This window comes from Labeo rohita, chromosome 23 (genome assembly GCF_022985175.1).
Source record: "Labeo rohita strain BAU-BD-2019 chromosome 23, IGBB_LRoh.1.0, whole genome shotgun sequence".
In the NCBI taxonomy this organism is placed as follows: domain Eukaryota; kingdom Metazoa; phylum Chordata; class Actinopteri; order Cypriniformes; family Cyprinidae; genus Labeo; species Labeo rohita.
Genome location: NC_066891.1, coordinates 6,953,327 through 6,971,207, shown reverse-complemented (window position 1 = coordinate 6,971,207; position 17,881 = coordinate 6,953,327). Strand labels below are relative to the sequence as shown.

Here is a 17,881-nt window from a genome sequence, read left to right as displayed (position 1 = left end):
TTAGCAATTAACAATTTGTTTTGTTTAGTCAAACGTGAATTAGGATAATGATCAAAGCTGACAGCCCATTTCATGTTTTTTCCTTCTCTTCCTGTTGTTTAAGACTATCATTTATATAGTTTCCCTGTTTTATTTCTATTGACTGTGCTCTCTTGAGTGAGTTCACTAGGTAGGGTTTGACCTGGCTGTTATTTGTGTCTTTGGAAGATGATTAAGTCTCTGAAGAAGTCCATGACATCAGTACTGACTGACATCTCCATTGAGTGGCTGTATCCAGAGACAAAAGAGATCCTGCTTTCTCCGGTCGGGGCGACCTGTCTGTTCCCTGGAGACCGGTTGATTGGATACAGCGTGGTCTGTGACACCTCCCGATATCACTCCAACCCCAAATCAGTAAGTCATCTGTCCGTCTATCCGTCCATGTCTGTCCATCCATCTATTCATCTGTCCATTCAACCATTTATCAGTCTGTCATTCGCCCGTCCATCCATTCATCCATTTATTCATACATCCGTCTGTCTGTACATCCACCTATCATCCATCTGTCCATCTATCCATCCATCCATCCATCCATCCATCCATCCATTCATCCATCCATTCATCCGCCTGTCCATCCGTACATCCATCTATCCATCCGTCTGTACTTCCATCCACCCATCCATCTGTCTGTCTATCGAACCTTCCATGAGTACTTCCATCCTTCCATCTGTCCATTCATCCGTCCGTCCGTCCATCCGTCTATCCATCTGCCCATCCATCTGTCTGTCCGTCCATCCATCCATCCATTCATCTGTCCATTAGTTCATCCATCTATCCATCTGTCCAAACGTCCATCCACCCATCCTTCATCCATCCGTCCATCTATCTATCTATCTATCCATCCTTCCATCCATCCATCCCTCATTCATCTTTCCATGAGTCCGTCCATCCATCTGTCCACCCATCCATCTGTCTATCCATCTGTCCGTCCATTCATCCATCTGTCCATCCAACTGTCTGACCATCCGCTCATCCATCCATTCATTCATCCATCCATCAATCAATCCTTGCATGTGTCCATCCGTCCATCCATTCATCCATCCATCTATCCATCTGTCCATCCATCCGTTCATCCATCTGTCCATCCATCTATCTATCTATCTATCTATCTATTCATCCATCCATTCATCCATCCATCCATCCGTTCATCCATCTTCAATCTGTCCGTCCATCTATCTATCCATTCATCCATCCATCCATCTGTCAATCGCCTGTCCATCCATCCTATTCTTCCATCTGTCCGTCTGTCCGTTCATCCATCCATCTGTCCATCCATCTATTCATCTGTCCATTCAACCATTTATCATCGTTTATCGAATATGCAGTTTTGTTGTTGTATTATTATATTATTTACACATTATTTTTATTTGAAAAGATACAGTTTCTTTCAATATAATATCAAATAAAAACAGCAAAGGTTAATCTGTAATTATTATACTATATTTATATTAAGAACAATAATAATAATAATTCAAATTATTATTATGATAGTTACTTTTTTTTACATTTACTGTATTATTATATTAAGTTGAATATGCATAAAATCTATATAAAAATGTATGAATATGTAATTTTATTGTTGTATTATTAATATTATTTAGATGATAGATAAAGATAGATAATGTTGTTATTTGAAAATATATTGTATTTTCCTATAATATTGCATAAAAACATCAATGGTTAATCTGTAATTAGTATACTACTATTATACTACTAGTTATAATAGTTATTATTATGTTAGTTACTGTTTCACATTGACTGTATTTTAATAATAACAACAACAATAATAATGTTTTGACAATATTATTTAAAACAAATACTGTATTTTGGTGTAATGTACAATTATTTTGGTGCAATGTAGAATTTAGATGATTAGGGTTAGGATTTTATTTATTTGATTAATTTTAGATTCATTATCTGTAAATTCTACATTTAGCATAATGCATTAGTAAATGCTGAAATTAACATTAACTAAGATTAATAAATGCTGTAGAAGTATTGTTCATTCTTAGTTCTTGTTAACTAATGAACCTTATTTCAAAGTGTTACCATAATATTACATATACGAAAATATAGGCTTTTGCATAAGTTTGATATTTTTTAGTATATAATTTTTGGTAATGCCAATATAGATTTCAGGGCAAAACAAAAAGCTCCTAAGCTCTCAGACGTGTTTTCTCTGCTGTAACAGGACAAACGGAGGAGGTACAGCATGATGCGTTCCAATGAGTCGGCCAGTTCAGTGTTCTATCACTCTCAAGAGGAGGATGCTGGGAAGGTTCCTTCAGACGGTCAGGGGCCGCACAGGGACAATCAAGTCGGTTCGCTGTTTGACGGTTGCCAGGAGACTGAGAGTAGTCCTATTGCCACGGAGCAAGACATTATGGGTAAAGTACAGCTCTATAAAGGGTAAACGTACTATAAAAAAGCCCATATGACGTGTGTGTTACAGAATTTTCATTTCAGAATTAACTATTCCTTAGAGTCTCCTGATGAAACAGAGCTTTCTTCATAAAGTCAGCAAATTAGAAGATAAATTGAGAGAAAATAAAAGAGGAAAATGAGACCAATTATTATTATTTTTTCCACAGGAACTGATACAGCCACCTCTCCGAGAAGACGTGCTTATAGCACCAATCAGATTGTAGATTACAACCCCATGAAGAAGGCCTACACCCCCAGTGATCCCAGCTCAGTGGTGGGCAAAAACCCTCTTAGAAGGGCAAAAGTCCAGGAGCTCATTGGACAGACACATCCTGACCATGGAGCTCAGTGGAAAATGGACTACCAGGTTGGTAATTGCTGAACCATAAGGCTGGAAACATGTGCTACACATATATGTGAATACAGATCGCCATTGCATTGCAAATGCATCTGAAAAGCTTCAGACTGCATTGTAATTTTAACATAATAAGTTGTTAAACTACAAGCTACAAACAAAAAGTAACTAAGTACATTGAAGCTACATAGATTGCTTAAAATAGACTATCCAGTTTAATCAGAGTGGTGTTTTGTACTAATGAACACTCAATTAGGGTGACAGCATCAAACAGGTAAATTTATACAACCAAAATACCTTTAAATAACTCAAAAACATTGGTGAATCATTTTTGGTGTAATGATTCATCCAAACAAACCATTTGACTGGAATGAATCCAGAATGACTTTTCTAAGCTTAATATGAGAGAGGACCATTTAGGATGAACCGATTCACTCGGAAGAATCAGATTTTTCAATACTCCATACAGTATGAAAGAGAAAGAACCATTTAGGATGAACTGATTCACTAGAATGAATCAGATTTCCCAACACTGCATACACAATGGAAGAGAAAGAACTGTTTAGGATTCACTAAAATGAATCAGATTTCTCAACACGACATACTTTATGAAAACTAGAGAACTGTTTAGAATGAACCAATTCACTAAAATGATTCAGATTTCTTAACACTACATACAGTATTAAAGCGAGAGAATGGTTTAGGACAAACCGATTTGCTAGAAAAAAAAAACTGACTTCTCTATACTACATACAATATGAAAGAGAAAGAACCATTTAGGTTGAACTGATTCATTAGAATGAATGACATTTCCCAAAACGACATGCTGTTAGAAAGCGAGAGAACTGTTTAGGACGAACCGATTCATTAGAAATAATCAGATTTCCCAATACTACATATATTATGAAAGAGAAAGAACCATTTAGGATAAACGGATTCACTAGAATGAATCACATTTCCCAACACTACATACAATGTTAAAGTGAGAAATCTGTTTAGGATCAATCGATTCACTAGAATGAATCAGATTTCCCAACGTACATGCAGTATGAAAGAGAAAGAACTATTTAGGATGCAAAGATTCACTAGAAAGAATCAGATTTCTCAACACTGCATACACAATGGAAGTGAAAGAGCCATTTAAAATGAACTGATTCACTAGAAAGAATCAGATTTCCCAAAACTGCATACAGTATGAAAAAAGAGAACTTAAGATAAACCAATTTATTTGAATGAATCAGATTTCCCAATACAACTTATAGGAGAAAGAACGATTCAGGATGAACCAATTCACTAGAAAGAAATCAGATTTCCCAAACACTACATACAGTATAAAGGAGAAATAATCATTTAGGGTGAACTGATTCACTAGAATGAATTAGATTTCCCAACACTACATGCAGTATGAAAGAGAAAGAACTGTTTAGGACGAACCGACTCACTAGAAAGAATCAGATTTCCAAATACTACATATAGCATGAAAGACAAAAGAATTATTAAGGATGCAACGATTCACTAGCAAGAATCAGATTCCCCAACACTGCTTACACAATGGAAGAGAAAGAGCCATTTAGGATGAACTGATTCACTAGAAAGAAATCAGGTTTCCCAACACTACATACAGTATGAAAGAGAAAGAACTGTTTAGGACAAACCGATTCATTGGAAAGAATCGTATTTCCCAGTACTACAGACAGTATAAAAGAGAAAGAACTGTTTAGGGTGAACTGATTCACTAAAATGAATCATATTTCTCAACACTACATACTTGATAAAAGCTAGAGAACTGTTTAGAATGAACCCATTTACTAGAATGAATCAGATTTCCCAAAACTACATACAGTTTGAAAGAGAGAGAGCCATTTAGGATGAACTGATTCACTAGAATGAATTAGATTTCCCAACACTACTTACAGTATAAAAAAGAAAGAACCATTTAGGGTGAACTGATTCACTAGAATGAATTAGATTTCCCAACACTACATACTTGATGAAAGCTAGAGAACTGTTTAGAACGAACCCATTCACTAGAATAAATCCGATTTCCCAAAACTATATACAGACTGAAAGAGAAAGAATGGTTTAGGATGAACCGATTCATTAGAAAGAATCATATTTCCCAACACTACATACTGTATGAAAGCAAGAGAACACTAGAATGAATCAGATTTCCCAATACTACATAAAGTATGAAAGAGAAAGATCCATTTAGGATAAACTGATTCACTAGAATGAATTAGATTTCCCAATACCACATATAAGAGATTCACTAGAGTGAATGAATCAGACTGAATTTAGTGCAGCAGTGCATTGGCTAAGTATTAATGTCTGCATATGCGTTCTTTGGGTAATTGCGTCTGGTCCAATAGTGATTCATAAACATAATGTGTCTTTTTTTTATGAATGATCATATCTTATGATACATATCTTTAGCAAGCATTACACATTATAACTTGGAAATGATGAGAAAACATTTGTATCTGTAATCCCCTTTGTGCATGTGTGTATTGACACAAAGCAGACGGTTTCTATTTAGGAAGTAGTTGTTTTCTTTAGAAGAAAATCTGTAGGCAGCCTTCGCCGTGCCATCTGCTATAGCCCAAGCATCTGCTACGATATGAGAAGAGCTCCATGGATTCGTCTGTTTGTTCCGAAGGGTTATTTGAACTCATTTCTGAGATCTGTGATGAGAATGTAATTCAATCTTCTTGCCGCCACATCCACATAAATAGAGTTTAGATCGCACAGCCAGCCGAAGATGAATTACAGTTCCCTGGACGATTAAGCGATGGAAGAATGTGCAAAAAGGAAATATGTTTTCAGATGAACACTTTTGAGATGCGCACCCACGCGCTGAAATATAAATGCACTTTTGGAGTCCAGAGGGAGAAAAAAGGGTTGGCGGTCGTCACAAAAGACTTGCCGGTGTTTGAACTGGGCCGAAATAATGAGGCCAAAAATATCCCGACCTACAGACAAATTAGTAGAGGTGTGCATCCTTTGTGACTCATAATGATGGCCGTACTCATTTCATGCATGACAGTTGAGCTGAATGGCCGAGGAAAACCCTCTCCATTCATAACATGCCTCCTGAGGAGACTTGAGGATGCTTGTATGCTTTTTGTATGGAGGCTTTCCTAATTACAGTACGTTGCTAGTTCTCTATTTAGTACAGTAATTGCATTACTCAGTATTTTTGGTGCCCTTTTGTCAGGTTACAATGCGAGTTATAAAATGTAATACGTGTTAAATTGAGTTTATTCAAGACAATAATATTGATATTTATGTAACATTTTTGTCAGGTTACCTAAAATGTGCTTGAACTGTAAAATGCATGTTAAATGTTTAAAGTTCATTTAAGACAATAATATTGATATTTATTATTTAAATAGTATTACATAAATATAACTTATTTACTGTAAATAATATTAATAATTGAATGCTATTTAAATATTTAATAACCAATATTTTCCATGTTATTAGTATAGTATAGAAATATTTAAATATTACCATATTTAAATAATATAAACAAGTAAATATTTATTTAATTTATTATTACATTAGAAATATGTTTTCATGTTGTTGTCGCATTCCCTGACACCTGCCTTGTCAGGTTACCTAATATATATATATATATATATATATATATATATATATATATATATATTATCATACAATATATCATAATATATTATTTAAATAGTATTATGTAAATAATAAAAAATATTACAATAATAATATAAACAATTAAACTTTTATTTTTTAAATATTATTTATAAACAATACTTTTTCATGTAGGTAGCAGTATTATAATATTGTCTGAATATTGGCATATTTAAATAACAAATAAATATTTATTTTTAAATATTGTTTAAAAAGCAGTTCTTTTTCCATGTTTGGTAGTACCATAGTGAAATTAAAGTAAATAATACAAACAATTGAATATGTATTTAAATATTAACATATTTATAAAATTAAAAAAATAATAAATTCAAAATGTTTTTATATTAATAATCACACTCCTTAACAATTGTGATTAATTAGTTGTTGTTTTTTTAATCAATTGACACCACTAATTTAAATATTAACATAATATCATGTAACATAAAATAATATAAACTTTTCAATATTTATTTAAATATTACTTAATTAGCAATGTGTTTTCATATTAATAATCACACTCCTCATTTTGGGTTCCCTGTAACATATTTGTCAAATTACCTAAAAATGTATTAAAATAGTAAATAGTTATTTATTGGAGTAATATTTCAAAATATTAAAATTTTTTCAAAAACAAAAATCTTAATTACTCAATTTTTTTTGACATTTTAAAATGTATTTAAAATGTGCTTCATGTGCAACTTGAGTTAAACTGGTCTTCAAAATATAATACATTAATGCAATATTATTATTTATATTAATATTAATATTTTTTAAATTAACATTTAAATAGCAGTTAGCAAAAAAAAAAGTAAAAGTAAATATTATTTAATAAGATTTTTTTTCTGAGTAATTGCTTATTCCTCAGTATGCTGGCTGACCAAATAATGACATATTCTTTATTTATTGCTCCTATTTAATGACATTGTTTTTATTTAAATGAGTTCAGTGATACTACTATTGCTGACACCCTGCCAAGAGACATATTGAACATCCAGACACTTGCGTTGGTCGTCCAGGGTACAATTAGTTCTGACAACTGTGACAAAACCCTTGATGGCCACGATAAAATTTCCAATGTCACGCTCTTTGAAAGGGGAGAAGATATCAATAGTCTGGGCGACACTTGGCACCGCGAGCAATTGGCCGTGGAAATTTTATCAAAAAGGGAGTGAGAAATATTACAGATTAGCTACGGCAATAACAAGAGTCCTTGATTTCCCCTCAATGCATGCAATAATGACTTTAATGGTCCTTATTAGCTCTTCAGCAGGCATCAATTTTTCATGAACCAAATTGCCATTAGACCCAAGTGAACAGAGAGCTGTGGCTGTAGGAGCTGGCATGGTTACGCCGACTCAAAGAACCATTGTGTTCCTAAACTCCCTCTACATGAGGTGGAGTAAATTAGGTTTCTTTTCACTACGTGTTGCATTATGCCGGAAATTACAGTGGGAACCTGCATGCTAAGTGCAGGCATAGAAACACAGTCACACTTAGCATTAATGCCATTACTGTGGCGTTGTGACCTCTTTAGTGACTTTTCTTTAGTTGAGCAATAAACATTTATAACCCTCCTAATGCCATGTCCATACGTTGATTGGAAAATTTGGTTCATATTGTACTTATGAGTTAAAATGTCAAAAAAAAAAAAAAAAAATATATATATATATATATATATAATATTGTTTTACATTTAATATATATTAAATACATATTTTTAATAATATATATATATATATATATATATATATATATTTTTTTTTTTTTTTTTTTTTTTAATTTCTGAAGAATCATGTTACACTGAAGACTGGCATAATGATGCTGAAAATTCAGCTTTGCGTCATAAATAATTTTTAAAATTTATTATATAGTAAACAGATCTTTAAAATTGGAGTAATATTTCAAAATATTACTGTTTTTACTGAATTTTTCTTTCAAAAACAACAAAATAATTTATTATTCCAAATTTTTGACATCTTAAAATATATTAAAATAGTAAACAGTTCTTTAAAATAGAAGTAATATTTCAAAATATTACTGTTTTTACTGAATCTTTCTTTCAAAAACATAAAACAAATCTTATTTAAAATATTTGACATTTAAAAAAATATAAAAATAGTAAACAGTTCTTTAAAATTGGAGTAATATTTCAAAATATTGCAGTTTTTACTGGATTTTTTTTTTCAAAAACAACAAAAAATTTAATTATTCCAAATTTTTGACATTTTAAAATTTATTAAAATAATAAATAGTTCTTTAAAATTGGAGTAATGTTTCATAATATTACTGTTTGTTTTTTTGTTTTTTTCAAAAACAACAAAAAACTGAATTATTCCAAATTTTTGACATTTTACAAGATATTAAAATAGTAAACAGTTCTTTAAAATTGCAGTAATATTTCAAAATTTTGCTGTTTTAAAATTGGAGTAATGGAGTACTTTTTATTTGTATTTTTAAATAATAATTTTAAATATAGGCATATTAAATAATTCGAAATATAAGCATACTTTTTAATAATAAATATATTTATAATTATGTCATGACTGAAAAAATGTTTGATATTTTAAACCTGTGTTGTATTTGTGTTAAGTTGTATATTGTTGTACTTTTTCCCAAGAAATTAACTTTTCTTTAACTTGGGGCATTTATATGCACAAATGGACACAGCTGTGCTGACATTACATGGTCTCTTAAAGGGAAATCACTCTTCAAGGGACATTTGAGTACTCTTAACGGGTTGAATATTTGCCATAATCTATCACTGTGCCTGAGTTATTGCTAAATGATGATCTATATCTTAAAACAAGCAAAAACAAATAAATATTCAATATTAGAAGATACATTTCTACATTCAGTGTGCCATTTTGGACTGGATAATTCAAGTAATGAACTGTTCATTTTTCCAACAGCCACAGCTGGCCAGCCTGTGTGCCACATCTTCAAGAGGACGTCCCATAACTGCTCACAAACCTCCAGTGCAGCAACCAGAGGCTTTCCAGGGGGAGTCTAAGCCGGATCAGACCCATCCCGGCCCGGTGGTGGAAAACGGCTCCAGGTCTTCAACCGACAGCCCTTCTCTAGGAAGCACCGGTGATGCAGGTTGGTCCTTCACTACAGTCCTCAAGTACAGAAGACCAAAGACGTCAATTTCTGATGCATAATAATCTTAGCACTGCTTGGGCTCAGAGTTAAGCTGGCTTTTAACACTGTAATTTAAATACCCATAAACAGCTGCACAGTGTGGGCGTTGGGGCACTTAACATTATACATCGAGCACCGGCTGAGAAACTACTCCGGAATCAGCTAATCAGTTGTAGTTGTAAAATCTCTGACAAAAAAATAAATAAATTCAGTAGCGAATAGGTTGTTTTGTATGCCCCTAACACTTTTCATCAGCTAGCTATCACACTTTGTTGAGTGTTGTGAGGAGTAAAAACTCCACAAGCCAGCGGTGATAATTATAAATTCAGCTGTGACTGAATAAATATTTGTAAAAAATAAATGAAAGTTAAAAAAAATAACAAACCCTAATTTTTCAATGGTAATGTACTGTGAGATATTAACTGCCAATAAATCGATACATTTATAGATGGTTTCAGATGTGCATATCTGTTTTTGATTTAATACAGGTACTTAATGTACTATCGAAGTCTCTCAATTCTTAACTTTTAAAGCACCGCCATCAAAACACAGCTTATGTAACCAATCCACAGCATGCGGCAATAAATTTCAAGACTGTCAGACTTCAAATCGCCTGCTGTGAGCAATTTTCCTGTCATTATTCATAATCCGTAGGTCTCTGTTTTTATGGCGACTATCAGCTAATAGTTTTGTGCAATAAAAAAGATTTTTAACCTAATTGCCTGTCAGTTACCATATTAAACAGCTTTATGTTCTCAGATTCAGATTGATTTCTTATTCTTTTCAGCACCATGAGAGTTGCATTTTCAAGACAGTGTGTCAAGTTCGAAGCAATTTCAAAACTAATTTTTAAAAACCCTAAAGGGAACCCCGGGTATTAAGACTTGTATGGCTTAATACAACGTAAATGATGTCTCTTACTGAAATATTTAGGAGAAAACCCATGAAAGGCTTATGTTATTCAAAAAATCCACACGTTTTATACATATTTTGGGCTATGGGGGGTGCCATTATTTCAGTGACATGAAATGGTTGAACTCAGTGAGCTACTGGCACTACCTATTGCTATTTTTTACCGCAACGCAACTCGGAAAATAAAATACTGATATGATGCCACAATGTGTGGCTTTTTGTTGTAATTTTCAGTCTAAGGGCAACAAGAGAAGTGATGTAAGTCTTCACTGCTTTTCCTAGCAATAAGAAGAGGAGAAAAGAATGGGAAGATGCTTGTGGACGAATAAAACTTCATAAAGACCCGCATCTTTGTTCTCTCCACTTTAGCCCTGATGCTTTTGAGACTTTTAGTACCACAGCTACTGAAAGAGCTTACAAATGGCAGAGACAAGAAATGCTAGATGCCATCCTGGCTGGCTTGTCATGATAGCGGAGCCACTGATGGAGTTTCTCAGCATGGATTTCACTCGACATCCGGGGGCGTACAGACTCCTTGTAGGGAAAATTGATGGTATGACATTTGGTTTAAACCTACACTTACATCCATTACCTGTAAGCTCAAGCACGGCATCTAGTGTTTCTTGTCTCTTGCCGTTTGTAAGCTCTTTCAGTAGCAGTGATACTAAAAGCCTCAAAGGCATAAGAGCTAAAGTGGAGACAACAAAGACGCTGGTCTTTAGAAAGTTGTATTGGTCCACAGGCATCTTCCCATTCTTTTCGCCTCTTCTTATCGCTAAGAATGCAGTGAAGACTTATACAGCTTCTCTTGTTGCCCTTCAACTGAAAATTACAACCAAAAGCCACACAATGTGGCATCGTATCAGTTTTTTATTTTCGAAGTTGCGTATTCCGAGTTGTGTTGCAGTAGAAATAGCAACAGGTAAAGCCAGTAACTCAACGAGTGCAACCATTTTACATAATCAAAATATTGGCGCCCCCATAGTCCAAAATGTGTATAAAACAATGTGGAATTTTTAAATAACGTAAATTTTTCATGTGTTTTCTACTACACATTATAGTAAAAGACATCATTTACGTTATATTAAAAGGAAACCTGGGTATTAAGACTTGCCCGCCTAATATATAGCGTAAATTATTTCTCTTACTGAAATATGTAGTAGAAAACCCATTAAATATTTACGTTATTTAAAAAATCTGCATTGTTATATACATTTTGGACTATGAGGGCAGTGTTGCCAAGTCAAATTGGCCTACTTTAACACTGTTGCCACAGGTTGTTTTTCATGTCCGCGGGTTGAAGTGAGCCCAATATTGTAATATTTAGCTCCTTGAATGCTAAGTTGACCGGGGGAACCCTGTCAAAAAACGTGTTTTTCTCCCCCCGGAGCGCGATTTTTAACAAGGGACCATTTGGGCTACTTTTGGGCTAATTTTAAGTAGCAATTGAGCAGGTTTTGTTGTGAAAATCTGGCAACCCTAATGAGGGGGTGCCATTATTTTGATGACGTCAAATGGTTGCACCCGGTGAGCTACTGGCCCTACCTGTTGCTATTTTTACTACAACACAACCCGGAAAATAATACACTGATACGATGACTACAGCTACTGAAAAGAGCTTACAGGTGGTGATGGATATAAGCATAAGCTTAAATGCCGTACCATCATTTTTTTTTTTTTAACTCCCATGAGGAATCTAAACTCCCCCAGATATCAAGTGAAATCCATTTCTTGTCTGCCGTTTGTAAGCTCTTTCTGTAGCTGTGGCATCAGGGCTAAAGTGGAGAGAACAAAGACGCTGGTCTTTAGAAAGTTGTAATTTTCTTCTCTTCTTATCGCTACGGATGCAGTGAAGCCTTATATAGCTTCTGTTGTTGCCCTTCGACTGAAAATTACAATCAAAAGCTGCACAATGTGGAATTATATCGGTATTTTATTTTCAAAGTTGCTTATTCCGAGTTGTAATGCGGTGAGTGGTGCCAGTAGCTCAGTAGTAAAATACATAATTTTACATTATATTAGACTCAATATAGCATAAATTATGTCTTTTACTGAAATATGTAGTAGAAACCCATTAAATATTTACATTATTTTAAAAATCTGTATTGTTATATATATTTTGGACTATGGGGCTGCCGTTATTCTGAACGGTTGCACTTGGTGAGCTACTGGCATTACCTGTTGCTATTTTTACTGCAGCACAACTCGGAATACACAACTTGTAAAATAAAATACTAATACAATGACCACCACTACTGAAAGAGCTTATTGGTAGCGATGGATATAAGCGTAGGCTTAAACCAAATGCTATACTATCGATTTTTCCCACAAAATATCTAAATGACCCCGGATATTGAGTGAAATCTGCACTAAGAAACTCCTTTGGTGGCTGCGGCATCATGACAAATGTCTGCATTGCTGCCAGGATGGCATCTAGTGTTTCCTGTCTCTGCCGTTTGTAAGCTCTTTCAGTAGCTGTGGTACTAAAAGCCTCAAAGACATCAGGGCTAAAGTGGATAGAACAAAAACGTGGGTCTTTAAGAACTTTTATTCAGGTATCTTCCCATTCTTTTCTTCTCTTCTTTTTGCTAGGAGTGCAGTTAAGACTTCTTGCAGTTAAGACTTGCCCTTTGACTGAAAATGACAACTAAAAGCCACATAATGTGGTATCGTATCATTGTATTTTCTGAGTTATGTTGCAGTAAAAATAGCAACAGGTAGCACCAGTAGCTCACAGAGTGCAACCATAGTTACAGTTCCAATTGTCATTTAAGCTGGTTATAAGCTCAGCCAACTGGTTTCTGCTTTTTTTCAGCTAGAAAAGCTTCTGTTAATACTCTGAATATTATGTTTGCCTTCTGTTTAATTTCCAACAGATGGCTACACGCATCAGCTTTGCGAAGTCGAAACACCCCAGGAACCTCATGCGCCAGAATTTAAGGCCAGTCATGGAAAGGGAGACTGCAAAGCGGTCATAACAGGACTGCTGTGTGGGAAACCCATGAGATGGGAGGTGGCCTTTGACATCCAGCCTTACCTGAAAGGCCGAGAGCGGGAGGAGAAAGTTCACGAGGATCTGTGGAACGAAACCTTCCATCACCTGGCGGGATGCTCCATTATTCAAGACTTTGAACACATGGCGGATAAAGAGTGTGAGATTGAGCATGGTAAGGAACTGGAGTCGAATTGCCAAATATTAAATTATATTCAAACATCAAACTTCAATATCTGACCATTTCTTGTAGGCTCTGGGAGAAGGTACCAGCTTTACGCCATCCACACGAGCAAAGCCTGCAACATCTTGAGCAAATACACAGCATTTGTACCTATCGATCTGGACAGCAATGAATATTTACCCACCTGCGTTGAGTACAGCCATCCCGGTAGGTCATTCTTCTAATTCGTCTAAGCTCACAAGGCCTGGCAGTTGCAATCATTACGTCAAAGACACTGTTCTCAGGAAGAAGAAAACAATGAGGAGCGCAGGGAAGCAGACGAAGCAGTCGCTCCTGGCTTAAGCACACAATTAGATTATGGTAATGACTCCTTGTATATTTGTTTATCTCCAGGGGAGGATCATAAACGAAGTTCGCACTGCAGTTCTCGTTCCGGCAGCAGGAAGAACCGCGGTTACTCTGTAGGTCTGGGTCGCTCGCAATCAGGAGGTTTGCCTGGGCAAGATGACACAGCAATGTGCTACAGTAAGATTGATGACATAATACCGACAATTTGGCTTTTTTACAAGCATGTAGGAGTTATGGAATGGAAAATTGATGGATCATAAAAGACTTGATTTTATATTACATGAAATGACTAAAGCTTGATTTGATTTCATTTCTTATTCTTTCATTTCCTCCGGCTGGGAGTCTATGGCAATCCCTAGAAAAGAAACGTTTGGTAGTAAGTTATGAAATTTGGCACACTTATTGAGGAGAGTCTCAGCTTTTATTATACACAATTTTAGGCCTCTCTTTCAAACTCTCTAGTGCTACCAACAGGTCAGCCTTCACATATTTTGTCTTAATGTGTGAGTTTTTTGACCCTGCTTAGACAGCAATGCAACTACCACGTTCAAGGCCCAGAAAGGTAGTAAGTGGTTCCACCCTAATTTTCTAAAGCCACAGGAATAGTTTTTGTGTGCATGTGTCGAAGATTGAAAGGAAAGAGAAGACATTGTTGAATAAAGATGGTCTTTTTGTTTTCTTTGCATTCTTGCAGCACATTACGGTTGAACCACTGATGTCACATTGACTATTTTAACAATGTCCTTACTACGTTTCTGGGCCTTGAACGTGTCAGTTGCATTGCTGTCTATGTAGGGTCAGAAAGCTTTTGGATTTCCTCAAAAATACTCTAATTTGTGTTCTGAAGATGAACGAAGGTCTTACAGGTTTGGAATGACATGAGGGTGAGTAATCAATGACAGAATTGTCATTTTTGGCGAATTATCCCTTTAATGCATTGGCATGTTTGATGGTGAGGATGCCAAACACTAAGTGAGATTTAGTTTTCCAATGCCTTGGTCTATTCTAATTACAACTGGTACTCAAGCAGTTAACTGACAGAGCCACTGGTTAAATGTCATAAAAATGCTCAAAAACATTGTAACTTTGGGATCTCCTGACCTACATTCAGATATATGCTTTTGGAGAATTTTGAACAGATTTACATATTCTGCATACAGTCCTTACTGTCAAACTGTCAAATCTTCACCAGAGATCCAGTAGCCTCATAAAACCAAAAACTTTGACACAAAAATATGTACTGTCAGAGTGTTTTGAATACTGTATCAGTTTGGAGAAAAATTGGTCAAAATATACACTATATTGTTCGTAAGTCCTGGGTCAATAATATTTTTTTGAAAGAAATAATACTTTTGTTCAGTTAGGGTCCATTATATTGGTCAAAAGTGACAGTGGAGACAGTTACAAAATCACAAAATATAAGTAAATGTAAAAAATACATCAAAAATCTGAAGCATCGCAACTCTGTTCAACACTGATAATATTAAACATTTCTTGAGCAGCAAATGAGCATGTTAGAATTATTTCTGAAGGATCATGTGACGCTGAAGACTGGAGTAATGATACTGAAAATTCAGCTTTAAATACAGGAATAAAGTCTAAGAAAATAGACAACACTTATTTCAAATTATAGTAATTTTGACTGTTTTTACAGTATTTTTGCTTAAACAAATGCACAAGAGCATAAGAGACTTTTTTCAAAAACATTAAATAATTTTACCAACCCAAACTTAGTGTAGTCATTAAAATATAAATAAATTCAGCTTCAGCAGAGGTGTTATGACCAAACAAACATTCAAAATGCATGGTATTGTAAAATCTTCTTGAGTCCACATGAACTATCTTCCAGGATTAGTTCAATCCTAAATTAAAATTTCCTGATAATTTACTCACACCCATGTCATCCAAGATGTTCATGTCTTTCTTCAGTCGAAAAAAATCAAGGTTTTTGAAGAAAACATTCCAGGATTTTTCTCCATATAGTGGACTTCAGTGGTGGCCAACAGGTTGAAGGTCCAAAATGCAGTTTGAATGCAGCTTCAAAGGGCTCTACACGATTCCACCTGAGAAATAATGGTCTTATCTAGCAAAATATTCTGTAATTAAAAAAAAAAAATGACAAAATTATATACTTTTTAACCACAAATGCTCACCTGTTTACTGTAAGGTAGGATAAGGTGTAAAACTCATTGTAAACTCATGTAAAACTCAAAACATCTCATTTTCTCCTCCAACTTCAAAATCATCCAACATCATTGTTTTTTCCTTTTTGGTAAAGGGTGTTTGACTTGCACGTTCACTTTGTAAACACTGGGTCGGTACTTCTTTGTATTTGCAATTTGTATTTGCCAGATGAGACCCTTATTCCTCGGCTGGGAACGTGTAAAGCCCTTTGAAGCTGCATTGAAACTGCAATTCAGACCTTCAGCCCATTGATTCCCATTGAAGTCCACTATATGGAGAAAAATGAAATGTTTTCCTCAAAAACCTTAATTTCTTTTCAACTGAAGACTTGTGCCTGCACCCTAAAACTCTTCTTCACTCTACAGATGTAGACGACGCAGTCCAGTCCCCCAGCAAAACACCCTCATCCTCCAGCTGGGAACGATGTAGCTCTTCTGAAGGTACTTTTCTCAGACTGTCTGCATTCACTTGATTACTTTGGTTGTTACAGTCTTGCAGGTGTTCAAGCATGTCAAACAAACAGCAGCATAAATCAACTCAAGTTTGTAGCTGCTGAATTCATTAATTAGATTTGACCTAGAGGAGCACAGGCGAGTTTATTGAGTGCTCTTTGCCTTGGAGTGCAGTGTATTTGGTTGTGTGTGTGTGCTGGGCCACAGAAATGATCAGAAACCAACCTGCGCTCTCTTTCAGCCTCTCAAAGGAGTTCGTCGGTGACCTCCGACCACTCGCAGAGATCAGTCGAGAGCCTTTTCTCCGCCAGGTGGGTGAACAAGAAGGTCCACAAATCAAGTTACACAATTAAAAACACCGTAATTCACAGAAAACAAATGAATAATTCAGCAGTTTGCATCACTCCTGCGCCATTGTTTTAAATCATGAGTCGAATTTGCATTTTGATTGCTTTCGGTAGTCTGTTGGGTGCATGTAATGAGTTCAACTCTTAAAGAAGACAGACATTCATTAGTCATTAAAAAAAATTAAAGACAGGAGATACTGTACGTGGTCTGACAATACGAATGTTTTGTGCAGGTATTTAGTTTATTTTATAATGATTTTGCTGTTATACTTTGATGTGAAGCCCAATTTGTCACAAATAAATGAGTCAGTGTGACAATTATCTTCAGGCAATCAGTGTTTGTTCTGTTGACGTCAAAGGTTTCGCTATTAGCATTTTCTTTTTAAAAAAACTTTAAACTTATTGAGTTTGAGTATGTATAAAGCTAAGGATACTCCAGCACAATTAGAGGATGTTAGTTACACACACTAAGTTTTAATTAGCGCTTAGCTTTAAAGGAGAAGTCCACTTCCAAAACAAAGATTCATAGATAATGTACTCACCCCCTTGTCATCCAAGATGTTCATGTCTTTCTTTCTTCAGTCGTAAAGAAATATTTTTTTTGAGGAAAACATTTCAGCATTTTTCTCCATATAGTAGACTTCTATGGTGCCCCGAGTTTGAACTTCCAAAATGCAGTCCATTATATGGAGAAAAATGCTGAAATGTTTTCCTCAAAAATCATAATTTCTTTATGACTGAGGAAAGAAAGACATGAACATCTTGGATGATAAGGGGGTGAGTACATTATATGTGAATTTTTGTTTTGGAAGTGACATCATATGCAGAGGGCGAATTAAC

General features: G+C 35.0%; 1 protein-coding gene across 1 annotated transcript in view; it reads left to right on the top strand.

Moving 5' to 3' along the window:
* vwa5b1 (von Willebrand factor A domain containing 5B1) overlaps positions 1-17,881 on the top strand; it is a 60,348-nt gene that overhangs the window by 35,589 nt on the left and 6,878 nt on the right. The window contains exons 12-20 of the mRNA XM_051097491.1: positions 208-393; positions 2,231-2,426; positions 2,631-2,830; positions 9,391-9,580; positions 13,411-13,701; positions 13,780-13,917; positions 14,104-14,235; positions 16,608-16,682; positions 16,936-17,005. Coding sequence (XP_050953448.1) covers positions 208-393; positions 2,231-2,426; positions 2,631-2,830; positions 9,391-9,580; positions 13,411-13,701; positions 13,780-13,917; positions 14,104-14,235; positions 16,608-16,682; positions 16,936-17,005 — 1,478 coding nt within the window. The remainder of the gene's footprint in view (positions 1-207; positions 394-2,230; positions 2,427-2,630; positions 2,831-9,390; positions 9,581-13,410; positions 13,702-13,779; positions 13,918-14,103; positions 14,236-16,607; positions 16,683-16,935; positions 17,006-17,881) is intronic.